Source organism: Micropterus dolomieu, linkage group LG06 (assembly GCF_021292245.1).
Source record: "Micropterus dolomieu isolate WLL.071019.BEF.003 ecotype Adirondacks linkage group LG06, ASM2129224v1, whole genome shotgun sequence".
Classification (NCBI taxonomy): domain Eukaryota; kingdom Metazoa; phylum Chordata; class Actinopteri; order Centrarchiformes; family Centrarchidae; genus Micropterus; species Micropterus dolomieu.
In genome coordinates, this window is record NC_060155.1 from 27,287,818 (window position 1) to 27,315,410 (window position 27,593).

Genomic DNA, 27,593 nt, shown 5'->3' on the forward strand with positions numbered 1-27,593 from the left:
ATTGTCCCTTCTTCGGCACCGACAGAAAAAAAAAAACAGGCTAACAAGCTGTCAGCTACCCTTTCATCCACACGGTTCACAGTTGTTTTAACGAAGGTGTTACGGTCGAGACAGCTGACTGCACAAACCAGGGGCCATGGCGTACGCGTACCTCTTCAAATACATCATCATCGGAGACACGGGTAAGCTGCAGCTAAGACAGCCAGCTAGCATTCAGCTAGCATTCAGCTAGCGGTGTATTTCCGCAGTGTTGGATAGTCCAATGACGTGGTAAAAGCAAGAGACGCAAGGGGTGGGATGACAGCTCCAATCTTACACTTAACACAGTTGAATTATTATTTAAAACACTCTGACAGCGCCATAAAATTGCACCCTGACACAAGCTTTTCCTGCGCTACGTTGGCGTAGCAGTTGTTGACACTGGCGGATGGATGTTGGGGCCTTTTGTCCGTTTGCGTCGAGGGGTGGGGGTGTTAGCCACAGCTTGCTAGTCCAGCTAGCGGCCGTTAGCTGCTCCACTAAATATTTTGCAAACACATGTCACGGCAGCAAATGCTTATTATTAAAGAGCGTGTTACATTAAACAGATAAACATACTGTCCTTTTTTTGTTGTTGCTGCTGTTGTTGTTGTTGTTGTTGTGGTTGCATCAACAACTAAGTTTACATTAGCTTAGCTGCTGCTTCTTCATCTTAAAGGAGGCCACAACGTCAAGCTAAAGCCTGTAAATATTCCCCTAAAATGGCGTAGAGCACTTGTTATTTCTGACCAAATTTCTGTAGCATGAATTGGAGATGTTGTTTCGTTTCCTGCTGTGTATTTATTTTATTAAATATTAGGGTTTTTTTCCCTGTGACCGTGTGAGGAAAACACAGTGGTGTAGTAGTTATAATGTTGTCATCTGTTTACTGTTAGCTGGCTGTCCTGATGAGAGGGGGGGGGGCTGCTCAGTTAGCTTACAGCACGTGCATTTTGCAATACTGCTTTATTATAATGATGTAGCACCTGTAGTATTATTATAGGGAGATATGTGGTAGAGATATTCAATACAGAAAACCAAACCAAAGATGGAAAAACAGGCTGTCTCCACACAAGAAAACAACAATTATTGTGAAATGTATTTTCCCCCCTCCACTCATTTACTTTTGTTTTTATTGTGAAAGTTAATACACCATGCTGGGGAAAGACTAAATAATAATTGTAATGCACATTATGTGTTCTTTTATGACTGGTTTCATTAGAGAGCTTGTTACATTAAAAGGATAACCATACTGTGCATTTCTTAATTTTTTTTTAACAGGCTTTCATCATCAAGTAAGTCAGTTTTAGATTAGCTTAGCTTCTACTTAAAGGAGGCCAGAACGTCAAGCTAAAGACCAAATTTCTGTTTTTTTAAATTAAATTGTAGGTTTTTCTATCGTCTAGCTACCCTGTGTGGAAAACCAGTAGGTCAGGAAGTTAATGTTGTCATCTGTTTACTGTTAGCCGGCTGTCCTGATGAGGGGGGGGGGCTGCTCAGTTAGCTTACAGCAGGTGCATTTTGCAATACTGCTTTATTATAATGATGTAGCACCAGTATTAGAATGACAAACAGAGGCAGTCATCTGAGGTAGAGTGACAATGTAGTAGGATTATTCAATACAGGAAGACAAATATTCAGTCAAGACCCAAACAAGGTGTCTCCAGTCAAGAAAACAACAATTAAACTATTATGAAATATCTTTTCTCCCATTTGTTTACTTTGTTGGTATAGAAGTCTAAACCAAGAAAACTTTTTTTTTGTGACAGTTAATAAAACATATTGGGGAAAAGACTCAATAATTAAACTAATGCACATATGTGTTCATTTATTTTAGGTGATCGCTGTGGTGGGCTTCAGGCTTATGGTGTTATTGCGACACAGGCTCATGTTTTGCCTGCTGCTAATGTTGTTTATCTCTAGTAGTGAGCAGCCAGGGTCCTAGCTTGATTACATGTTTGTCTCCACCAGAAATACTCTGTATAGTCACCTGTGGTAGTGCAGTTTATTTTTCTTATTTGGTCATGGGGGGTCATGTTTTTAGTTTCAGGGGATCCTCAGCAAAATGACATGCTTCAAAATATTACATTAAATGTCTGTCTTGGTGTCCATGGCATGACACATTTCAGAGGCGCCTATATTATCAGTATGTGTATTTGCAGACCTACATAGGGGTGAAAGAAGGGGCTTCAGCGTTAAAGATTGTTTGTTCTTATTGCAGAGCTTACGTGTTGAGTCGAATTAAATTAGACAGGTGTGCATTGTTCTTGTGCACCTCCAATAGATGCACACCGACATTTTCTCCATCCAGTATGATGTTGGGGTGGTCAGTATGTGACCAGTAGCATCACATCTGCTCCTAAATGTCAGTGTGGGCTGCAAGAAAATATGTCCAAAACCTTTCTCTGTTGTTCCTCCACAAACAACCGTCCCTAAGAAGTCCAGTGTAGACATTACATGTGTCTACACAGTACATTTTTCTCACCTATTTTAGATTTGCCAAGCACAAATCCAATGGGTTTTACATGACCAAAGTCTCGACAAATTTTTCTTGAGTTGTATAAATATCACTTCCTGAATCGATATTTTTAAAGAAGGTTGTCTTGTTCACTTCCAGTTTCTAAATGTTAACCAGTAATAATCGAGCCATAAGGCGGGTAAATGCTGCAGATCTGGAAATGATAACACCCAAAGCTGCAGGCCTGCAAATGTCTGAAGCAACAGTCAGTTTGTTGGAGGATGTTTGTTAATACTGGATGATGTGGTTTCTGTCAACAAAGACCGCAGCAGTTACGCTGACTGACATTTCACATGTATAGAAAAGACACAAACTGATTATATCAGACTAGTTGATAGAGTGAACATATGTGCATTATTCTGTGTTAGGACATATGACTGTTCATGGTGTGAGGTGGCTTTGATGATGAATTGTGCTCAGGGATGTTATCTGTCCAACTGTTTGCTGGAGGATATTCAAGTCAGAAATCCTTTAGGCTGCAACCAACAGACTTCTGATATTTTATTAAATAACTGGCTTAAATGTTCACACAATTAGAAAAATTAGAGTGGCATTTTGGACCAATGGTTTTTCCATTTCTGATAGTGCTTCTGGTCTGCTACTAATTTACTAAAAAGGAATCATTTCAGCGTTGACCTGCCTTGTATGTTATGATACATAAATGGAATGAATTTTGTATTGAAAACCAATTTTAATGTGGAAAAATGCATATAAATACTAATTACAGAATACAAAGACTTGGTCACAGGTGTTCAATTTGACTTGCATGATCACATTTATTATTTATCTTTTGCCAATGTTTTGCACTCCTACCTTTATAATATAACCTGTCAGGTCCTTATCTCGACCTCCTGCAGACTAATGGAGATTCACTGGCAGTTACTTTATACCTTTTATTATCTGAGGCCAGTCGTGGCCTACAGTAGTTTGACATGTTTTAGTTGGGTGTGTGTCTATTTGTACACTAGCAACCTCCAGTTTTAGTCCTGATACACCAAAACAAATAACAGTATATCCCTAATTTACTCTGGCAGCTTTATCCAGAAAAACCTCTGGTTTTCCCTCCAATGGTCTCCAGGCCGCGGTCTAAGTCTTACATGCCCCATACCAACTGTCACACACACCATGCGCTCTTTTAAGCCCGATTTGCAAGTTGTTGAGCTGTGATCGGTGGTTAATCAGTGATCGATCTGTGTGAACTACTCAATGATACATCAGAGAGGCTCGCCGACACAAGACAGATATCTAGCATGATAAATATCTGGAGCCGTCGGCCGACTCGGCATCCAGTATCCATCCTGTCAGAACAGGCAGCTACTTTTTCATTACAAATCGTGTTTTACTCACCTCCAACGCTCTGTAGCACAGACAGTCCCTGCCGGCTGCGTCTGCAAATCCAGTCTTTCACACACACTCTTTGTATTACTAATTGTCATGTTTATAGTAATCAACAACTCCTGTTTTGCGTCGTTTCCCGTGCCACCTTTCACATGTGTTTTCTTGACAAAACGTGGCTTGGAGACGAGATCTGTCATATAGTTTGAACACCACAACGACTTCAAGACGACAAGTAGAAAATCCTGTAGTCTGCACTAGGCATTAGTTGTCCAACAGGAGTAGATAGAGGTAAGTGCAGAGGAAAATTCATTCATCATTTGACTCATGCGGTTGGATCTGTGATAAGCACTACTACTGTGCAGCGCTCTGCAGTGTGAAAATTTCACCCGCGTATGACCAGGAAAATTATTTACGAGCACTTTGTGGAAAAAAGACCACAACCTATTGTAATCTTGCACCCCTGCTGCTTCAACAAACACACTTTTTCTGCTGGGTTAAAATGCACCGATTGGTTGGATTCGCCATGAGTATATCAGTAATTCAGTTGTAAGATATTAAATTAGTTAAATTAGTGTAGCCAGTACCCTGTCTGTGATAAACTATGATACATTAATCGACTAAAAGAAAATTAATCAACAGATTAGTTGAGTACCAAAATAATCATCAGTTGTAGCCGTATCCTCTGATGGTTTTCACATCGTAATTGCACACAAGGAGAAGGGAAGCGCGCACACACAGGGTAATAAATATGTTGTTAATAAACTCTATTTCATTTAGCAGCACATGTTCTTCTTGTGGGGGAGGAGCCCTGCTACTACACTCAGGGCCATTAATTGCATTCAATTTTGTTCCAGTTGCTTTCTTTTAATAACCAGTTCTTATACCGCTTCACCATAGAGGTATACCTCAGATATGTTAGTAGATCCTTGAGCTACAGGTGAGTTTATAAAGTTATAATCTAAAATATTCCTTTTCATATTGCTGTTTATAATAATACGTTTAAAAAATATGTACAAATTCTTCCTAAATAAACACCCCATTCAGTTTTGTGAAACTGTGCCATGACTTGAGGAGAGACTTTCCTCTATGGCGATATGACGAGGCAGTAGCAGGGAGTTGTAAAAGTAAATAATTATTGATTGAACTGTCCTGGTCAATAGGAGGGGGGGGAACAATGTGAATTCTGTTTTAGGTTGGTTGGATTTTGTCTTTAGCCAGTGGACTCCTGCCAGCCTCTCCACAGATCAGGTTGGCAGAAAGACAGACTGACTGTGAAAGAAAATGATAACGCCTGTACATAGTTTAACCTCCAAAAATAGACTGTGCCTGTAAGTCTGCACGTTTCCAGAGACTTAACACTTTTTAAAGGGGTTTGATCCGATTTTTTAAAAAGCTTGAGGTGCATTGTAAGAGAAGCACAGGAACAACTATACTTCATTAAATTCAATATTCAACATTAAAACTCTCCATTCGGACACTGAACTCTTGATGAGGATGATACTGGGTCAGTTGTCGCGAAGCTTTCGGAGCCTACAATCCAGTGGTGGCTTGGTGACAGTTTGTAGACCCAATGGACTGTTGCTTCTTTCAGTTTAATAAATCTGGCCAATATCTGCATTCGTAGTTACACTTCCACCAGCCATTTGTTAAAACTGTGGAACAGTTCATCCTAGAAACTTTTTCTTTACTTGCTTCATACATTTAGGTTTAGTAATGTGCCTTTCAATTCAAATAAAGTCTTACAACTGAAACAAATGTTGTAAAATGCCCAAATAATACATATTAAATCGAAGACTTTGAATTGAATGAATGAATTGAAATTGAAATCCAAAGTAGACCTTAAAAATAGACTGTGACCACCAGTCAGTGTGTCTTGTAAGACATCCTGTGGTCGTGATTGTGATAACGTCACCCTTTCAGTGTTATTTAAGTCATTATAGCCTTCCTGCTTGTCATATAGAGGGCTGGGCTATTATTCAATGTGATAACAAGCACTAGTAATGGCTAACAGGAATGTTAACTGAGCCTCTAGTGCTGCATGTATGACCCAGTACAGATCAGATCAGCTCTGCTAACCGCCTCACGGACAAGGTGGTACTCTGACTAATGTGTTATGATTAATTTTTTGAAGATTGTGTTACTGTGCATTTTAACAGGGACAGTGCTTTCATAAGGGAAGGAGGATGCCAGACTTGAACCAGGGGACGACTGTCATTAAGCCGTTCCAGTATAGTAGACTAGAGCTCAGTTGCCATGCACCTCGGTAGTTACTGTAGGAGGACAGCTCGTCTGGGCCAACTTCCTGTCAGATTCCTCAGCAGGGATTGCGGTGCAATATGCTGACCTTGCTAAGCTTCAAGTTACTGCTGTAAGTGAGCAGAGCAGTATCTCATTGGCCTTCTGTAACGCTCTGCCGAAATGAGCCGGTAATTGATGCCTCCTTCTTTTAATAGGAAAGGCTAGATTGTTATCTTTGACTTTCCACCTTAAAACTTCATTTAAAAATTACATGGAAGAGTCTGGCTTCTGAAATCCCCGCTGCGTTTTTAAGGCACTGGCAGACATACCCCGTAGAGAAGCTCGAACAAATGTGGATTGGTTCTTTTGTTAATTGTTTTGATTAGTATTATATCTATTTTTAGCTGGCTGGGATCACAGTGTTATGCTAGGGTTTGCCTTTGCAAACAATTAGGGCTGCAGCTATCAATTGTTTTAGTAATCGAGTATTCTACAGATTATTCCGTCGATTCATCAGATAAGAAATAGTTTTCTCTGTAACGTGTCAAGCCAAAATCACAGACGAACCAGTCCGTGAGACAAACGCACGTTTAAACATTTACAATTAAGAACTGTGCCTTACCTTTGCAAGCCTTCATCTCCGCTAGAAATCATGATTGACGTTAAAGGCCGACGTTAATGTTACCTCGTTTCGGTAGATACTCTGGATGCTTCCTGCTCTGATGCTGAGGCGTTGCCATCGTGCTGTTGTGGTTGTTGTGGGAGTTGTTGTTTTCTTTTAGCTTGTAATGATCCCAAACTTTCTGTCTTATTCTCTGGCCTGTCTTTTCTTCATCCCTCGCTATTTTCTCTCTCTCTTCCTCCATTCTGCGCCATTAAATCATGTCGTTTTCACTTGTCCACAGCGTAAGCACGATGAAACGGTGCGCTGTATAGTTATATGGATTAAACAAAGCATCGAATAAAAGAATTTGCTTTTTAGTAATTGAGTAATTCAGGTTTCTCAATGATTCGTTTTATCCCTTAATACAATAAAAGTCTTGTTAACGAATAACCAAAATTCTAGAGGGCTTTTAATTTGAAACTAACACAGGAGGTGTTTTTTCATGTCTGTCACGTATTCTGCAGATACAGACTTTGAAACTGTAGTGGAAGGTGTAAAGTCGCAGTTATGATGTCCGTATGACTTCTATCAGATCATTTTCACTCATGTCAGATCCAATTGTTTTGTTTTTTTTTTGCTTAGAACCGCAATAGGCATCCAAGGGTGACCCCTCATCATTTTGGTGACCCTGTAGCTTTTCATCTGGCGCCACCACCAGACCATAATTTCAGTTTGTCCAATTCTTCTGCTAAACTAGGATGGTCACCCGCTATTCCTCCTCCATTTTAATATTGCATTATTAGCATTCTGGTGTTAGCATTTAGCTCCACCGTCTACATACATGCTTTCAGGCACAGTAGTGATTTTAGGTTGAGAAGATATGCTCGTAAAGGAGGAGGAGTTGACGAGTGAGATGAAAGACGGGTAGACTCAAGCCTTTAGTCTTGTTTAAACCAAGTATAGCTACTTATGTCTGTTTGCTAAATTGCGATAATAATTCAACTCAACTGTCTTTCAAACATAAAAGACTTGTACTGCACTTTGGTCCTTGGGATGTTTATATATTGTAGTATTGTCTGGTCTTCTGTTTTGTTGTTTGTCTGTTTACAATCCCTTGTTTTTATTTTTTGCTGCTTCCTGTCTTGGCCAGGACTTCTTTGAAAAGGGGATTTTTAATCTCAATGGGGCCTATCATGGTTAAATAAATAAAAAAAACTCACTCATGGCAAATATTAAAGTTTTGTTCAAAGCTTCCTCATGTTACAGTAGAGTGGAAGGAGGCAGAATATTTGCCAGCGCTTATCTCATCGGTCCACATCTATTGATTCAGACTGGTGTTTGTTTTGCCAGAGCAGCTTAATTAATCCATCTGTCAATCATCCTGTCAACTTGTTCTCTAACCAGCTGATTAGTCACATGGCTGGGTCTTTGTTTTCTGATAGCCCTGCCGATCTTTCCACATTTTGAATTACCTCTGCATGATAAGAGCTTCTGGAATTGTGAGGCATATTACCGCACCCAAAATCTGTAGGAAAGACCTTGCACTGGAATAATCAGCCATAACATTATGACCACCTGCCTAATATTGTGTAGGTCCCCCTTTTTGCCGCCAGAACAGCCCTGACCCGTCGAGGCATGGAGTCCACCAGTCCTCTGAAGGTGTGCTGTGGCACCAAGACTTTAGCAGCAGATCAGAGCAAGTCCTGTAAGCTGCGAGGCGGGGCCTTCATGGATCGGACTTGTTTGTCCAGAACATCCCGCAGATGCTCGATTGTATTCAGATCTGGGGAATTTGGAGGCCAAATCAACACCTTGAACTCGTTGTGTTCCTCAAACCATTCTTGAACCATTGTTGCTTTGTGGCAGAGTAATACCGTTTCAGTGATGGGGTGTGCGTCGTCTGCAACAATGCTTTGGTAGGTGGTACGTGTCAAAGTAACATCCACATGATAGACTGTATAGAAAACGTTACAGCTCGTAACGTTAAGTTACACGGCTTTAACGTGAAGCTACGAGTCTTCATCGTCCACAGTGCAACAACATTACGTGCCTCCTCTTCAGATACTCCGGCGTTTCCAGGAAAGCTCAGCTTTGCAGATGCTGCAGTTCATGACCTTTTTTGGCTGAGTGAAAAGTGAAATGCTGTTTTTTGGCAACAAATTTAATAATTATTAAAACGATTTTCGTCGACTACCTCAATTAGTCTTTGCACACCTATCCAGCGCATGATCATGTTGGGCCTGGGTCCGTTGTCAATGTGTTTGTGAGAGAAATAGGGAGCGAGCTGCGCGCAATACACAATGTAATACAATTTTACCCATTTAAATAGTAAACGATAAATTAATATGTGGTGATCAGAACCGGCATCAACTTTATCATCTATTTGACTTATAGTAGCTCGTCTGTTGAATCGGCACCGTCACCCGTTCCTCAGCTTTTTCCTCCCTTGACCACTTCTGATAGGTACTGACGACTGCAGAGCGTTTTGGAGATGCTCTGAAACAGACGTCTAGCCTTCACTATGTGGCTGTTGTCAGAGTTGCTCAAATCCTGTAGCTGCCCATCTTTCCTGCTTCTAGCACATCAGCTATGAAGACACAATCTTCACTTGCTGCCTAATATAACCCACCCACTGACAGGTGCCATGGTAACGAAATAATCAGTGTTATTCACTTCACCTCTTAGTGGTCATAATGTTGTGGCTGATCGGTGGATTGCATAGTTCTCCACTAATTATGACTATGATTGAAGCCTCTCTCACCATTTGAAGGCACAGCATGTTTTGATTGTGAGCTGAAAGCTGATGCCGCTGTTACGTCTTACACTAGAATAGAGACGTTGTGCTTTGCCAGAATGGTCCGTTAGTTGTATTGTGAATCATTCAGCTAATTGGAAAAAATAAAGCAAATTGAAGTTAAATGTTCCTTAATGTTAGCCATTGGCAGTATGAGAGTGGATTGTAAGCAGGTGTCTGTTGACTGTGCACACAAGTGTGATGGAGGTGACGATGACATGATTGTTACACCTCTATATAACTGCCCTCCTCGTGATCCCTCCGTACTTTCTGCCATCTCTTATCATCATCATTATCATCATCATCACACAATCCCTGCCCAGCAACGCCGCTGCCCTGGTAATGGTAACACTTGGAAACCATGACGGAGGACGACCGCGTCCCTCTCTGTTGCCTCCTTGAATGCATCTCAGTTTGTCTTTCTCCGTACCTAATTAACATACTCTTCTTCTCACCCCCTCCCCCTCCTCCTCCCACTCACCTCCCCCTCCTCCTCCCACACACGCATACTCAAATGCGCCCCCTAACCTCAAGCCTCTGAATGCTCATCCTAGCATCAACCCAAAGTCTGCAAAATAAGCATATAATAAATTATCTCTTGGCCTTTTCTTAAAAGCTGCACATTTAAAATAAAAGCACTTTTATAGTGGATTGAGGTGAAGATGATTCACACAAACAAAAACAACATTTTGTCTCAGATAGACATTGAAACAGTATTTCTCAAGCGAGTACAATGCATTAGTCTTAAAGGTGAATGCAGGGCAGTCAGCCGCAGGACTGCTTGGACGGCTGAATGCCTTGATGGTGGATTACTTTTCTTCCAGTCCTCTTTTTGGCGAAGTAAATTGATGCATCCTTGCTTTTATAACTGCTGTTTATTAAAGGATAGGTTTAGATTTGTTACTACACTAAACAGTGTGTATTTTTTTCATACCCCCCTGACATTTCACCGGGGTAATACAGTATATGATGCTATTTGTTTTTAATTAAAGTAAAAGCTGAGCTGCTGCCGATAGAAGTCACTGTAGCATGTACAGCGGGGCTAAATACTCCCAGACATTTTGTTAATTCTTACTTCACAGCATTTATTTTCCACACCTGAAACCTTTTGTACAGTATCATACAATTAAAGAGTTTTGTTCTCATACCTCCTGTAGAAGACAGGTGACAAAAGCCAAAGTCTTTGTTGTTTGCAAAATGCATTCATATTCAGCCAAAACTAGTATAAGGCCAAATACAGTGATCATTTTACAAATATTCCTCTTTTTGTTACTATCCCTCTACTAATCCTGCAGCTTAGTGCAGTCTTCAGATGTCTTGTTTTTTCCAACCAACAGCTAAATAAAACTTTGACAAGCTAAAACCAGAATGTTTGGATTGTTGATTGAAAAGTTGTTAAAAACAAATCAGTTATCAAAATGTTAACGTTACTATTGATAGATTTATAGTGTCAGCTCTTCCCCACACTGATTTTTAGATAAATAATACCCACTTGAATTGTCTAACTTAAACTGCTGCATCCTCATATTGGCTTTGACTGAGCTTGAGGCCAATACAAACCTCCTTATTAAGACATATGAACAAATAAGAACTTATCCTTAAACTGTAAGGGGTATGATTTATCTTTTGAAAGCTTAATTTGGTGTGGTACATATTCCCAGTAACAAATTATTGTAACACATTGCTGTTTCGGTTTTAGTAATCACATTAGGTATACTGAAAATGAAACTGTTGTTTTTGGGTGCTCCGGCACCAAACATGTTTTGTGTGTTTCTAATTTAACCCCAAAGTGTTGCTTAGCATGTGGTAAAGAAACCTCATGACATAACTGTCGTCTTAGTCCATCTGAGTGTCTGTGGATCTGTTATTTGACAGAAGTCATAGGTGTTAGAGGAGTGTTAATAATGAGCAGATTCACCAGTGCCCTTTAGGAAAAACAACAGTGGCATCACACATACAAGAACACCAGCTGGCTAGTTAGTTTGTTAACAGTGTGTTCAGGTTAACTGAGCTGGCTGAAGCCAATGTTGGAAAAATAATGTGTAAGAAGCTCCCTGCTGGGGTTGTTTGACCTGGATGATGACTCCAGTATCGCCACATTAGATTTGAAAGAATAACATGAATAAGACGTTAATTATTGTAACTTCCTGCAGAGTGTTGTCGCCTACAAACAGCGGTATGTCTCTGCGCTGTGTGGAAGTTCAGAGCTAGGAAAAATAATTGATTTTATAATGATGTTGGTACGTAATGTGCGGTATTTTAATTCTCATCATATTGCATTAGACCATCTTTAATGTGTTGTGTTTTGCTTTTCAGGTGTGGGGAAGTCATGTCTATTACTACAGTTCACAGACAAGAGGTTTCAGCCGGTTCACGACCTCACTATCGGTAAGAGTTCCTGTCCTCAACACAGTAAAGCTAGATCATCACTAGAATTATGTTCATTTAAAAGTGTAAAATGTCATCATAGTTTAGCATTTATTAATTACACACACACACACACAGCTCTTGTTAGAAAGCAGTGAAAAATCAGTAGAGCTGGTGCTAACAGGATGAAAAGGTGGAGCTAATTAAGAGTAATTAGCTGCAGCGAGTTCATCAACCTTTTTATTGCAGTAAAAGATCATGTTGTTTCAGAAAAAAAGGGAGCTCATCATAGCCCTAACATTCAGACAGATCAAAATCATATTTAACACAATGAAAAATAGTGCAGTTATTGGATCTGATCTCTAAAAATAAGACCACTCTTATCTTAAAGGTCCAGTGTGTAATATTTCTGAGGATATATTGACAGAAATGCAATATAATATCCATAACTATGTTTTCATTGGTGTGTAAAGACCTTACATATCGAACCGTTATGTTTTTATTACCTTAGAAGGAGACATTTCTATCTACATACACTGCAGGTCCTCTTACATGGAGGTCACTGTGTTGCGCCTCTTTGTTTCTACAGTAGCCCACAGGGTCAAACCGCTACAGAGCGCAAGAAGAAGCAGCGTAGTAGCAGTAGTCCTTGTCTAATTTATTAGAAGTAAGAAAATAAACGGTTAGTTTGCTGTCCACGCAGAGTGAACTAGATGTCTGCTTGTTGTTTAAATGCTCTGATAATGTTAATCCATCACATCTTTGTAGCAGCGTCCATGTTGATTCCACATTCAGACTTAAGAGCACATGAACGCACTCTAAAGTCGGAAGAATGGCTTCACAACCCTGGAAATGGGACCATCCGAGGAGCATGTGAATGCATCCTGGGCCGCTGGTTGCAATTCACAGCCCTCACCACTAGATGCCACTAAAACCTACACACTGAACCATTAAAACTGCCTCAGTTACAGTAAATCCTTTATTAACAATGAGTATTTTCTCAATCATGGGAAAGTCCATGTGAGATATTTTTAAGGTCGGCTTAAATTTTTGAATTCAGAGACGAGGCATGCGAAATACGGCAGGCCAGCATGTAAAGTGCAATGTTACTTGCCGTCAATAACCTGTAGCCTTGCTAGTCTATACTGTTTTTGATTATTATGCTGGGGGGAAATGCATAAAACCAAATGTTATTAACAACTATTGTGAAATTTCTAAATAAAAATTAAAAAGCTTATTGCGTTATCGTTTCAACTTCTGTATGATATTTGTCTAATATTACTACAGATACGATAAAAGCATCTGTGGGCTAGTGGCATCTCTGTCTTGCCAACTTATCTGTGTGATCTATGTACAATGAATGTGCTTTGAAAAGAGACCGCATCAGGAAGACCACACATACAACTGTATTAGCGGTTAGCGTTCTTCTTGCCTGTGGCAATATAAAGCCCTTCTTATCACAGCTCTATCCGTTGTAGCGTAGAAAATTATTGTACATAAATGCCAAACAATTTGTTTGAGGTACTTTAGGGGTGCTTTCATGCCTTTTTGGTACAGCTAAAAGAAACTGTGGTGCTGGTTCATTTAGGCTTGTGTGAAAGTGGTCAGTTGAAGGTCTCCCGTTCAGAGCAGACTCAGTGAATGAATTCAGTAGCTAAACTACTGTTAAAACCTGCTGATCATGAGCTTTTAAGAAAACCTTCTCCTGATCAGTGTAAGGGCCCGTTTCCACCAAAGCGTTTTTTTCTTACGCCAGCATCTGTTTTCAATTAATTGCAATGGGAGCCCCGCGTTTTTACAAGCTAGTAAAAACACCAGCAGCGTGACGAGGCGCTGAGCGTTTTTTTTTTGTTTGTTTTTTTTTTTTCTTTCAGTCGCCGAGAGTTGAAAAATGTTCAACTTTGGGGGAAAAATGCTGCGCTCGTCAATGTCACTTTTTACCCAGCTGTCCAATCACAGTGCAGGAGGGGCGGGACAAATACCACAACGTAGCAACAGTTACTATCCTGGAACTAAGGCTTCGTCCTCGCCGAGATGTTTCCTCGCCCACAAAATCATAAACCCATATACGGCGAGTCCGTAATCTCTCTCTCTACCTGCTTCAGCCTTCTCTTCATACGGAGCAAGAGCCAGAGCAAGTACTGCACTCTGTGTTGACATTTTCACATCCAGTAAAGTTAGGTAGGACTACTTGCAACCACAGATTTTATGTATCATAGCAACCAAAGCAGGAGGAAAAAACGCTGCGCCCGCTAGCGCTCCCTGCTGGGCGTTTTTTCAGAAGAGCAGCTGGCGTTTTCAGCTCGCAAAAAAACACTTTGGTGGACACGGACCCTAAGTGATGTATAACTTTCCAAATAGTGCAAGATTATTTGTAAAGCAATGGAAACTTGTATGTGTGGGGGATTTCCCTCATACATCAGAATAAGAAAACAGAGATGTGCTGTGTTTTTGTAGCATTTTCCTAATAAAAAGTGGTTGTGACCAGACAGAACAAAATGTTGTGTTCATCACCCTTCGTTATATATGAGGTTCCACTCTCGTTTAATAATGCTCATCATGCTCTTCATGACGCCTGAAAATAACGCCTTATTCACTTTGTTCTGTGTGTGTGCTTCTAGGTGTGGAATTCGGAGCGAGGATGATCACTATAGATGGCAAACAGATCAAACTGCAGATCTGGGATACGGTAATATATGTGTTGAATTTTGTTTTAATGAGGCTTCCCTTGTTGTGTGGGAAAAAATCTCACTTAGCAACCAGGTCTTTCAATTAAAGAGGCATGATCAATATATTATTATTACTGTATATACTGTAAAACTTCAAATAATAGCTTGGGCTTTCATTCAAATCACTGACCCTGCCTAAATTCGGGACAGGCCCTTTCCATGCCGGTAAATCTGATGAAATAATACTTTTGTGCTCATGTTTACATAAAATAATCTAAACGATTGAATTGGGGAGAATCTAACTGTGTATATAGCATGTCCATATTGACAAAAGTTAAAATATTTATATTAGTATGTACGATCCATGCAGCTTAGAAATAGCAGTAGACCTGGTGGGCTTTAAGAGGTTTTATACATCCCAAAAAATTCTATACAAACTGGACCAGGCTTCTGATTAAAACCTGCCTTTATTTGTCAAAATGTGTAGCCACACCCAGCCAGTGAAAAGGACAGGTGTCTAATTGGGACGAGGCGTTTAATAGAAGTTTTGCGGTATGTCAGCCATCATAAGAAGGAAGCAGATTTGAAAGGGGAAGAGTAAAATGGGTTGCTGGATGAGTCATGGAGGAGAAGGAGTATCGCAGTTGATAATAATTGCACAGAAAGGTAATTTGAGAGTCAAGTCATGGCGTGAAATAATATCTTATAGTATCATCAGGGACGACAAGAAACATAAAGTTCACCACAGTGTATTAAACCATCAGTGCAAAACCCACAGTTCAACCACCAATGAATGGATCCTTATCTCAGTTCAAATCTCCACAAGAGTCCATATCTCAACATAAACCTCTCAGTTTCAAAGCAAAAGTTGGCTAACGAAAATAAAACCAAGTGACGCCTCTTTGGTTTTGGTTCTTTGACTTTGGTTTGAAACGCCGCCACAGATTTTCCCTGAGCTGGCTGCTGGGTCTGTTGTGTATGACGCAGGCATGTGCGACGATCACCACAATACTCTCGTTGCACATTTTTAAAAACATTTTTCATGTTTAAAATAGTTAGGGAAATATAGTATCGTATAGAATAGTCTGTCCCAATACCCACGCTTGAGATTTAGATGTAATCAAGTGCCTATTTACGTGGTCAGAGCTGACTGGGAAACTTGATTAATGAGAATGTCTTTAACACGAATACAAAGTACATGGCTCAGTCAAGTTCAGATGCTTTATTGGTCCACATAAGGAACCAACGAGTAGCACCATAACAATACAATATGGTGACAAATCCATCTGAGCACCTGGAGTTAGAACATTGCGTACTTTTTCCAGGTCTCTCTCAGCTCCTGGGTCAGTGCACTATGGTTTTCTGTACATGCAGTTAACCAGTTGACCAGCAGGTGGAGCTAGAGCTCCGTGGAAAAAACACCAAACTCATAGCATGAGAGGAGCAGTGAGAGGAAATGTCAGCCCGGCTTCTCAAAGCTCAGACTACTGCACGTTTTCTGTCCTACCACCATTGTCTTCACCTCCAGGTGCGATAGAGTCCCTGGTTAGATGGTCAAAATGACAACCAGAAGGGCTCACTGACTGCACATGCCATATGAAGAATAAGAGCGTCCGTGTATGTGCGTTTCTGCACACAGGCATGTAGGCCAGATGGCAGACAGACACAGCGTTCCCTGTCTTCACCCTTATTTATCATTTATTCACTAATAGCATTACTGACTGGTTCACTGCTCCCTGAATGACCCTGAATGACTGTTCTAGTGACCATCTAACTGGCTGTTTGGTTCACCGACTTGTTCTCTGGCTGACAAAACGAATGCCCATCTGAACGGGTGTCCAGTCGTCTAACTAACCAGCTCAGTGACTCAGTGACCGACTGCTTCATTGACCAACTGACTGGGTGCCTGAGTGACAAACTGGCAGCCTGGTTCTCTGACTTTCTGGATGATTCACCGGCTGACTGTGTTTCTGACTGACTGTCTGGTTTTTCAGATGAGGTCACAGGGCTGCAGCTGCTAGGATAGAGCGCTGTTTTGTCTTCTGCTCTGGCCAGGACGAAACACAGACAACATTGTTACTGTACGTCGAATGGAGACAGAGGATGAATAGACATGACAGGGAGGGGTGGTAAGAACGCTAGATGGTGAAAGGAGTGATGCAAAGAGGCGAGGCCCAGAGATTCATAGAGACAGAAAGAAAAGATGAGTGATGCAAGGAAGAGACAGTGGAGGTGAAACAACGGGGGCGCGAACAAACAAGGTGACCTGCATATAAGCTACAGGTTTAATCCATATGACGCCACAGCTGATGCGTCCTTCCATGTTGTTCATAAACAGGGAAGCTGGGAGGTTAGTAGACACATGAGCAGAGAGAAAGAAAGGGATTGTTTTCAGATAAACGAACGAAAGAGAGTACTCCATTGTATCCTGTTACAGGCTCTGCTCAGTCCTGTCCTCGCCCCAGCTGACTGAAAACCAGGAGCCGGACTCTGCTGAAGAATCAGGACTGGTGCATGTAACACGTATGGGGCTCGTAGATAACCAGGAGTGGTGGGGATGAGGCCTGTAAAGCCAGAGTCAGACTCCAGCAGGATCAGGGCTGTCGTCTGTGGTCGATTGAATTATTCAAATTTCAATTTCTGTTTATTAATATATTTATGTGTTTCTGCAGGCTGGTCAGGAGTCGTTCCGGTCCATCACTAGGTCCTACTACAGAGGAGCAGCAGGAGCACTGCTAGTCTATGACATCACAAGGTAACGGGACCAATCGGACGTCATAGGATCACTGAAGTCATTAGGATTCATCGTCAGGGAACCGTGAATTGTTTGCACCATATTTCATGGCAATCCGTCAAATAGTTGTTGAAATATTTCACTAAAAGCCAAAAATGGCAACCGGCTTTGAGGACTCTCATCGTCTGGGCACCGTGTCGTTTGTGTGAACAAAACTAATGTGAGATAATTCACTCTGGACGTGGTGGGCTGACTGGCCGACATTGCCATCCCTATAGTCCTAAAAACTACCTGGAAAAAGAATCTTAACTGGTGAGACCGAGGTTATTACCTTTAACAAAATAAAATTGAGGCTTTACAAAAAAAAACAATAACTAACTGAAAAATAAATCTAAATTTTCATCTTTGTCTATTTATTTCATTGGGCCTGCATAAGCCTTGTGTTTTAGGTGGAAATTAAATCTATCTTCCAGTTTCTTTGCTGTGTCAGCCTCGCATCATGGCAGCAAAAGTCAGGAGAAAGACCCAAAGACTAAAACTAACACTGAAACTAATCTAAAAACTTAAGTGGAATTGAAAACAAAATAAAAATGTATAACTATAATAACCTTCCCTTGAGACATCAAGTGTCTTGTATCCAGATAAAATCCAGTTGAGATTTAAGGCACTTATGTTGTGTAAATGGATTGTTAGCTGGCCTCTCTTCTCAAACACCACTAGCTGTCTCTCCAGCCATTCAGCATCATGGTCCAGATCAAAATATATTGATGACGACTGGCCGGAGTGCCATGAAATGTGTTACTGATCTTCCAAGTTCTCCAGAAGACAGGGTTCTGAGCTCTGACCTAAGTTCATTTTAATATTTATATTGTGGGACGTGGTGGACATTACAACCTCTAGAGGCCACTAGAGGGACTTTAAGACTATACACACTAGAACTAAAACTACAACGCCAGTTCTAAATCTGATTGACTGAAAACGTCCCTGATCTGCATTCTTCTGCTCTGCGGTGTCATATTAACTGTGCCAAAGGTTCATGATATCAATAGCTTATAGCTTAGAGTCTGTTGCTGCCAGCTGTCCTGCTGTGTGTTTTTCTTTCTGTAATATACGCTATTTTTAACCCCCTGGGTGTTTTTTATCCCTGCACCAGTCACAATTGTTCTGCAGTAGTCGTCACCCTGTTGATTATATTATACAGTACACTGGATAATGGAAAGAAATTAAAATTCATCTGTTTGGGTGCCCTGGTGGCCGAAGGGGTTTAAGGGTGACAGTGAACGCCTTGGTTTGTTGTGTCGTTCCCCATCTCCTGGTTTCTCATCTTTTATGACCTCTCTATACTGTTGACTCTCTAATAAAGGCTAATAATGTTAATGAATCAATCAATCAAGTTTTATTTAAAGTGCAAAATCAGCAAATGGCATGGTCCCAATACGCTTCACAAAATACACTGGAATATATTACAAAAGGAGCAAGATAATATATAGCCAGAAGAAAATCAACAATATAAAAATTATTTAATGATTGTAAGTTTGCTAAATCCTGCCCCAACTAAAAGCTTGATCAAACAGAAAAGTCTTAAGTTAGGTCTTAAAAGTGGTGATATTGTCCGATTCCCGAACACAAAATGGGACGTGGTTCCATAACGAAGAACAACTGCACGTTCAGATATGTGATCGTCACCCAAACCGCAGACAAACATATCCACATTTGTCGACATTAAAAACAAAGCACTTATTATTGAGGCAAATTATGTATTTAAAGCAAATTCACAGGGAAGTGGAAGTAATTTCTTCTGCTCTACTTAGGACGAACAGGCGATGGTGGTGTTTTTGTGAGTTTGCATGATTGTAAACGCCGCAAGAGGGAGGGACATCGTTCACGTGTTTGTGAAACTAGATTGAAACTAGAGTCTGTGCTTGTTTTAACAGAAGGGACACCTTCAACCACTTGACTACCTGGTTAGAGGACGCTCGCCAACATTCCAACTCCAATATGGTCATTATGCTCATCGGCAACAAGAGGTAAGGTCCTTTTTGCTGCAAGATACATTACACACTAATCGTTGACCATCAACAATGTGTGGCAGCCGTCAGTGGTGTTTAGGAGCATTGTGCTGTACAACAATGGTTTGTTTAACGTTTGTACCAAGCAAGCCAGCACGCTGTTATGTCTGCTCCTAACCTAACTCTGTAGCTGCTTGTCTTCAGAGTTTAAATACATCAAACTCTTACATACTAATTTAAGAGCAGAGATTAGACCGATTTTAAATGAGGAACCCCAGATCTGCAACGAACCGGTGCAAGTTATTCACAATGCTTTTGTCCCTCTCTGTCCCAGTAGTTAGGAAACATAACATTGTGTAAGGTACAGTTCTGTTAAAAGACACCTTAATTCAACTGTGGTATGTGGCATATGTACTGTTGTAAAATGGCAATGAGGAAGTTATCTTTTGCAACAAAGCTCAACTGGTTATTGACAACACTGATGTCTCAGGTGGTACCTGAGGTTACATTACATAACAGCGTTACGTAAGGAAAATTAAGTGCTGCTGTTGATACAATTACAAACACGTTGAATTTTACTTTAGTTTTGTAAACTGTCTGACAGATTCACACACTTGCTGGTGTTTAAGGTCAGCGTTTTGTTGAGAGTTGAGGTAGAATTGTTCAAGTTAGGAAATTAGCATCAACATTAATTTTACATGGAGCTGTTAGCCACTTAGCAGCAGAGGGTATAGCTATATAGAATTGTTTTTAGTCTGAGTCCTCTTCACCGGACATGTCATCACGAACAGAAGCTAAAATCCTGGTTTATTACATCAGAGAAAGCTGGTCATTTATATCAGAGTCTTCCAGTGCTTCTGACTGCAGGTATCTTACTCTACAGATCTGCTAAGATGTCATAACAATCAATGTACTACGTCGTGTTTGTGTGTGTTTTATAGTGACCTGGAGTCGAGGAGAGAGGTGAAGAAAGAGGAAGGTGAAGCATTTGCCAGAGAACACGGCCTCATATTCATGGAGACCTCAGCCAAGACTGCCTCTAACGTCGAGGAGGTAATAACACACAAACAGTATATACTCATAGATTCAGGCTAGATCTTGAAAGTGACAAGGTGTTTGGCGTTAATGTAGAATAATAAGTGAAGTCCAGGGATTAGCATCATGAAGCGCAGTGAGCTCGCCAAAGCACGCTGCCCCGCCTCTTGCAGAGACACACCCCTGGTGTTGTTGTGTGTAATGAATGCATGGCGTTGTCCTCGGGGACCCCTTTCTCACTTATCCAATCACATAAATAATCCCATCCTACACAGCACAGCATGCCAGCCAGGGGCACCGCAGAGAGTGTGTGCGTGTTTGTTTACATTGATTTTTTTTATTTTTTTCTCTCTACCCTCTCTTGCCTGGTCTATATCACACAAACACACACACACAGACACACACACCCACCCACACCACTGTCGGGTAGAGCTCTCTCTGGGGTTAAGATGGGGGGTGGGTGTGTTTGTGTGTGTGTGTGGTATGATTAATTTGTCTCATTAGTGTCCTCTGAATCCTCCTGATACCACTCCTCTCCGCACTTCCCTTCATCTCTCCTCGCTCCATCCCTTCTCATCCCTCGACGTCCATCATTTGCTCTTTACCTCCCTCCCACCCTCCTTCACCTCCCCCTTCCCACTCTCCATCCTTTATGTCCCCCCTCCTCCAACGCGTCTTCCTCCTCTTTCTCCTCCATGCCCAACACCCCCCCAACCCCCCTCTCTCCTCCATCATCTCCCTTTCTCTCCAGCAGTACATCAACCAGTTACAGTTCATACATATTCATAACCTCCGCCCTGCCCTCCCCTCAGTGACATCCAGCAGCCAATCAGGGCGCTGTGTTTGTCGTCAGGGTCTGTGGGTGGACACCGGTGGTCTTTGAAGAGAGAGAGAGAGAGAGATGCAGCGATGCGTTGAAGGAAGGAAATAGGACAGGAGTGAACAGGAAGCACCCTTGCCCCCCTAAGTCTACCTCCGACTGGGTGTCAGGTAGAAGTTCAGGACATTATTTTCAGTTCTTTAAAGACTCGACACAAAGTTGTGTGTGTGGAGGAATTGTTCCTTCAGAGACTGAAGTGTGATCTGGGTTGATTTCAGATCTCAGTTGAGACCCTCGAGACACAAACACTAAGAGGCTGTCCCTGGAGACGCATGCATTGAAACCACAGTCGTAGGCTCGTCACTCAGCGAGCTTAATGCCACTTTATTCTAACGTTTCATCCTCGCTGTGTGTGTGTGTGTGTGTTCTGCAAAGATCTTTTTGTTGTAGCAACTGTTGACTAGAAAACACAAATCTGCTCTGAAGGGTTTCTGCGTCGTATCAGCTGAACTTCTAAAAGCTCTCAAAGGGCTCAGTGAAGAATTTGACTTCTTAAATTCATCTCCATCTCTGAAGTCTCTACAAAAAAGCATGTTTAGAGCATCTCCCCTCTGTGATGTGTTTGTGTTTGTTGGCCAGGACAAAATACACCAATGTGGTCCACTGAGGGAGAGAACAGCAGTTTGATTGGAGAGATTTATTGACTTTACAGCTACCAGTGTTTCCCACACATAGACTTTACTTGGGTGGGCCGGCCAGGGATATTTGGCGACCCATTTTTGCATTTTGTAGAGGAACACAGAGACCATTTTTATCTGGTAATATGTAGCAAGACACGGCACAGATCAGGTAAAGCGATAGCGAACACAGCAGTCTAGGGCTACGTTCAGACTGCAGGGCAAGTCACTCAGATGTTATCTTTTTATAACGGTGTGAACAGGCCACATGGAATCTGATCTTTTCCAGTTCGGAACTGGGCCACTTCCATATGTGGTCCAAATCCGATACAGATCGGATCTTTGTAAATGCGACTTGGACGTTACTCTAGAGCAGCTGTAGCCAAACGGCTAACGCATTCACACGCGCGCACATCTGTTTCATGTCCATGTTTGGTTGTTGTTCCTCTGCACGGTGTGTTTCCATTGACACAAACCGAGAATGATAGTTTACTGTGATAGATTAAAATTAGTGTCTTAACTTTAAATGGTACATTTAGTAGCAAAGCAAAGTCATGTTTTAGCAAGAATGTTTAGCACTCAAAAAACTGGTTGTGTTTATCTTCAACATCATCAAACTTGCGTTGAGTCTGTTTTGCTTTCCTAATGATGTGTGGCTTTTTTTACTAAAACAGTTTCGCAAGAGCCGAGCAGTCTCATTTACAGGAGTCGACATGCAAATGTGTCTTTCTCACATCCTCTCTCTATCTCAGGCTTTCATCAACACAGCCAAGGAGATCTATGAGAAGATCCAAGAGGGAGTGTTTGATATCAACAATGAGGTGAGTTCCCCCTCGTTTTCCTTCTTCTTCAACACTCTCCATTCTCTTCATTTAGGCCGTCTTCTCCTCTCTTCTGGTCGTCTTTCTCCTCAGTGTGGTTGTCCAGTATTGTGTTTGTGGTTTGCCACAGTCCCTCTCTCCTCAAAAAAATAAAATAAAATAGAGGGCCCTCTTCTCCGCTTCCTTTGACTCCAACCAGGCCAAACTCTCTACGTTCCTCCTCCTCACTCGCATTGTCTCTCTCTCTCTCTCTCTCTCTCTCTCTCTCTCTCTCTCTCTCTCTCTCTCTCTCTCTCTCTCTCGGCATCTTGCCAGCTCATAAATTCCTCACATTCCCACAAGGTCTCACTCATTCGGCAAGAAAACAAACACTCAGTCAGCCAGTCAGCCTGTAAGCTTGTGTATCCAGCCAGTCAGTAAGTCCTATCCAGTCAACCAGATGGTTATCTTCTCAGTGGAACAGTTATCCAGACAGGACACCAGTCACGACACCAAGCCTGTCAGCAAGTGTGCACTTGTCAGCAACTGAAAAGAGCTAAATCCCAAAACGCTGTTTAAGTGTGTACGTTTCATAAAGATCTCCTTCCACGCTGAAATGCCTGAACAAAATGAAAAGGGCTGATTCTCTTCTTTGTCGTCCCGTTTTAATCAGCGAACAACAGAACTTCACATCACAGCTAGCATCTGTTCTCATTACATTTTCTGGTTTGCGATATCAAGCTACTGAACTAATATAAAAAAGTTTCATCCTGGCTCACAGTGCTTCCTGCTGACCAGGCAAACTGTGCACTTCCTGCGCTGCCCCACTGAGATGTTGATCTTACGATTGAGGTCGGCCAAATTGAATACAGATTACGGACAAGCCCTGTGTTGTATGATCAGCTGTGATTATTTAAAATAAGATCACAGAGAAAGTTGGAGGCAACAGAAAAGCTGGCTTCTTAACGTTACTGCTGCGCGGCTCCAATAAATGACAAATCTGTGCATGCATTTCCTGTTTTGGCGACAGCTCCAGCTGACTCACAGGCCAAACTTTGACTTTGTTGATGTGCACGTTCAGCAAATAAACCGTTATGTCCGTTTTGTTGAACAAAAGGCCAGTGTCAGGAGGTTAGTCAGCCTGGTTTGCCATTCTCATGCACTTAAATCATTCAGACTTTGTTCATTTTAGCTGATTTCTTGCAGGTAGTTTGGTGTAGGTAGGTTTGTTTAGCTTTGCTCTAACCAATCAGTAGCGAGTGAACAGACAGACATCAGTTGCAGCTTTTGCTAGGAACAGTAACCATAACGTTCTTCACACTGATCAAAGGTTGCCTATATCTAACTATATGTACAGCTGCGTCAGTCTCATGTGACCTTTTGTGTGGATGCAATCTAAAGCAGTGTTTAGTCCCGTTGTGCGCATTTCTACTGCGGTAAAAAAGACCTGCGAGGACTAGGCAAACTAAAAAGCTGATCTATGTAATTACTCTGATGTACATCAAATGTGTATATATGAAACATCAGATTTGAATGAAAAACGATATACTTGACCACTAAAAATAGCTTTTTTTGTGTGAGAGTATAAGAAAAAGAAACACGATTCAAGTTTGTAACAAATTTAAAAACAAACTGGATAAAGCCATAAACTTCCCTAAAAGAACTCCAGCACAGAGAAAGAAACACAAACATAAAAACACAACAGTTTGGCAGGTCTGGAAACCGAGTGCGGCACCTTCAGCACGGATTAACGAGTCTGTTTGTTTCGCAGAAGCGGAGACCGACTTCAGCTCCTCGTTGAAACCTCCAGACTGAAACTTAAAACAATAACTCTGGACCCAGTATTTAGGTTAACTCAGTCAGCGGTTAGCTATAAACACACCGCAGGAATAGCTGCACACCAGCTGCTATTTTGGAAAATAAAAATACAATGCTGAGGTATGAGACTTGTGTGCGCTATCTGACTTTTGATTGTGATTCATTGGTTTGCAAATGGCATAGAGTCAACGGTGGAAAAGAGACAAGCAGTAGCAGCAAAACACCCGAAATGCTCAACTTAAAGCAAGTAGCCTCTACTTGACAATTCAAAAATGTACTGTGAGGCAAGCCCCATCCCCCCCAAAATTGTGGTACTTTTGGAAAAGTACTACCCCACTACCACCCCACCCAGAGAATAAAATAAAATAAAGACCCCAAGTTCTGGGGTAAAGTTCCTGTTGTGGAGTTTTCTGTCCAGTCATACAGATAATTATCTTCTTAAAAACTCTGATGTCCGGTCATAAATCATCACGTAAATCCTATCTAGGTCCACACTCATCGTCCTCATGCAAGCCCAAAATATTGGCCTGTACGCACAGAACATATGTGCCAACAAACAAGTGCAAACATGTCCGTGAATACAGACAGCCAATGTCGTATATAAACAAAACCGTGTCTGTGTTCACGTCTGTTCTGGAGTGTATGTGGCCCCTCAGCCAGCCTGCCAGAAAGTACAAACGTTAGTCAGACAGGACTGGAGTTAGCCAGCCAGTGGGTGTTTTTGTTAATAGTAACAGTAAGACGAAGTGAAGGTAGGCCGGCCGGGCCAAACCACATCAGCTGGCTGACTGAGAGGGGGAGAGGGAAACCCCAGCAGAAATGTTGGCAGCCACTGTGAGAGAACACTCTCACACACATGGCCTTAGCTCAATAAATGTGATTTAAAGGCATACAGTGTTTCCCAGAGGCACTACTGCTACTGAGTGTAGGAGGGTGAGTTACACTGAGAGGGAGAGATAAATATATACAGAGGGAGAGAGCGAGGCTGAGCTACAGTACACTGAGAGAACTCCAGTCTCTCTCTCCGTTTATCATCTTTTATATGGGCTTTTTTCCCCCCCCTTCTCGTGTCCTTCAGTGCTGCTGGTGTTTCCTTTGCAATCCAGCAGAACCTGTTGCTTCCTCTGTGATGTGATCCAATAGGCAGGCGCGGTGCCATGAAAGCATTGACACACTCATTCTCCAGTTTTTTTAATTTTGAAAATGTTTTTGAGTTTAAGTTAAAATCAAAGAAATTACACAAGCGGGAAAAGGAACCCATTACCTCTATCTAAATTATTATTATTATGTATATACCCTATCGCCTAATTGGAATTGCGATTTGAAAGAACGCGATTAGCTGATTGTGACGACGGCGATTAAAATGTAGGTTAATTATACCACAGATTCATTCCGTTGTCATCCTTGTGTGACAGACCTGCTCGCCAATGACAAGCGGCACGCTTCTCCCGTTATGGTCCTACTCACCAATCAGAGCTTGCACAGGGCGTGTACATTTTACAATAACAAACGAAACTGGAGGAAAACGTGGGATAATGGCGCCAGCCGAACCGGCACTGGCAGCAGCTGTGCCGCGGTTTTGAACCGGCGTCAACTCTCACTGAAGTGTTTCAGCAGCGTTTAGCCTACACGTCGTTAACGTGATGTTGTGTTTGACTTCCTGCCTGGTTCGTCTGCTCCGTGCTGCTTGTCACGGCTTCAGTCAAAAATAGACTGGCAGTGAATATTGAACTTTAGCAAAACTTCAATAAAAATAAAATCGTAATTAGATATTTTTTTTTCCCCCAAATCGTTCAGCCCTAATTGAAACATGGTTCAATAGGCACATTTCAGCAGACACCAATTATTCCTGGAGTGAGATCTTTCTATGATGCTTTTCCAAACTTAATTTATGTCTCTTTTTGGTTTGTCTCCACACAGGCTAATGGTATTAAGATCGGACCCCAGCATCCTACCACCAACTCCACGCTGTCCGGTAGCCAGGGAGGCCAACAGGCTGGAGGAGGCTGCTGCTGAAGCTCCAGAACAGACCTCCTTCGACCCTGACCCTTCCTCCTCCTCCTCTTCCTCCTCGCTCCCTCTCCAACCCTCCCTTGCGTTTCTACAGAACTGTCCAGGCTCACTAACAGTTTGTTAACCTCTCACTCAACCGCTCCATTCTTTCATCCATCCATCCCTCCCTCTCGCTCTGCGTCTTTTTGGCTCTTTCAACTGTGTCGTTCCTACTAAGTCTCTACCATATCTTAAGCATCTAGGGGCCAAGTCCCCATAAATCAACGTGACTTCCTACAGTCTTATGAGGACAGAGTCAGCTTCACCTGCTAAATTTTTTGCCACCGAAATTCTGAAGTTTTGCAGTTCACCGTTTATTTTTGGGGGGTTAGATAAACAGATTTTAATCTTTTTATTTTTAATTTAACAACACCCATTCTGGAAGTTTAATTTACACACTCCTCCTGGTTCGTGAGGAAGTTGTTGGGATATTACGGTACTTAGAATCATTAAAAAAAAATAACTTTATCTTCGGTAACGGTGAGTTGAATTTGTCCAGAAAGACACAGGATTGTCGATACCGATTAAACACTCTCTTAACAACTGACTGTATGGAATAAACCATGCACTGTGTTGTGTCTATACACACATCTGTACATGTTTTCATGAAAATGACGCAGCAGCACGTTGATAGCAGGACATGTTTCTACATGTTTTCATGCTGTGCCTGTGTGTGTGTGTATAGGGATGATATAGTTATTCCAGTATGCTGTTTTGTTTTGTTTTTTTGTAAGATGTAGGAGGCATTCAAGTCACGCTGTATTTTCTGTCCATAAAGTGCAAATTATGTTATTTTGTGCTTTCCCTGTTTTTCATCAAGCGCTCTCTCTCTCTCTCTCTCTCTCTCTCTCTCTCTCTCTCTCTCCTTTTTTGTGTTGACTTGCAAAATGATTTGTATTTAATGAACACTACAAACTGGCTGTGGCTTACAAGAAAAAAAAAAAGAAAAAGTGTTTTAAATTGTCCGGGCAGAGAATAAAAGACCAAACTGTTAAGTGTGAAAATGGATCCTTTCAATAAAAACAAAAAAGGAAAAGCAGGAAAGTTAAAGAAACGTTAAGGGATGTTGAGAGCAGTGGCCGCCATTATGAAGTAAAAGAAG

The 27,593-nt window shown here is 41.6% G+C and overlaps 1 protein-coding gene across 1 annotated transcript; it reads left to right on the plus strand.

Annotated features, from left to right (window-relative positions):
- rab2a (RAB2A, member RAS oncogene family) lies at nt 1–27,486 on the plus strand. Its single transcript, XM_046052047.1, has 8 exons — nt 1–182; nt 11,827–11,898; nt 14,499–14,566; nt 17,219–17,301; nt 19,215–19,307; nt 20,231–20,342; nt 22,574–22,642; nt 26,360–27,486. The coding sequence occupies exons 1-8, from the start codon at nt 137–139 to the stop codon at nt 26,453–26,455; spliced, it is 639 nt and encodes a 212-aa protein (XP_045908003.1). The 5' UTR covers nt 1–136; the 3' UTR covers nt 26,456–27,486.
- Nucleotides 27,487–27,593: the final 107 nt, after the last annotated feature.

Coding starts and splice junctions, on each gene's coding strand:
- rab2a (XM_046052047.1), top strand. CDS start 137: ATGGCGTACGCGTACCTCTTCAAATACATCATCATCGGAGACACGG. Junction 17,302..19,214: donor CTAGTCTATGACATCACAAG/GTAACGGGACCA, acceptor TTGTTTTAACAG/AAGGGACACCTTCAACCACT. Junction 22,643..26,359: donor TGTTTGATATCAACAATGAG/GTGAGTTCCCCC, acceptor GTCTCCACACAG/GCTAATGGTATTAAGATCGG.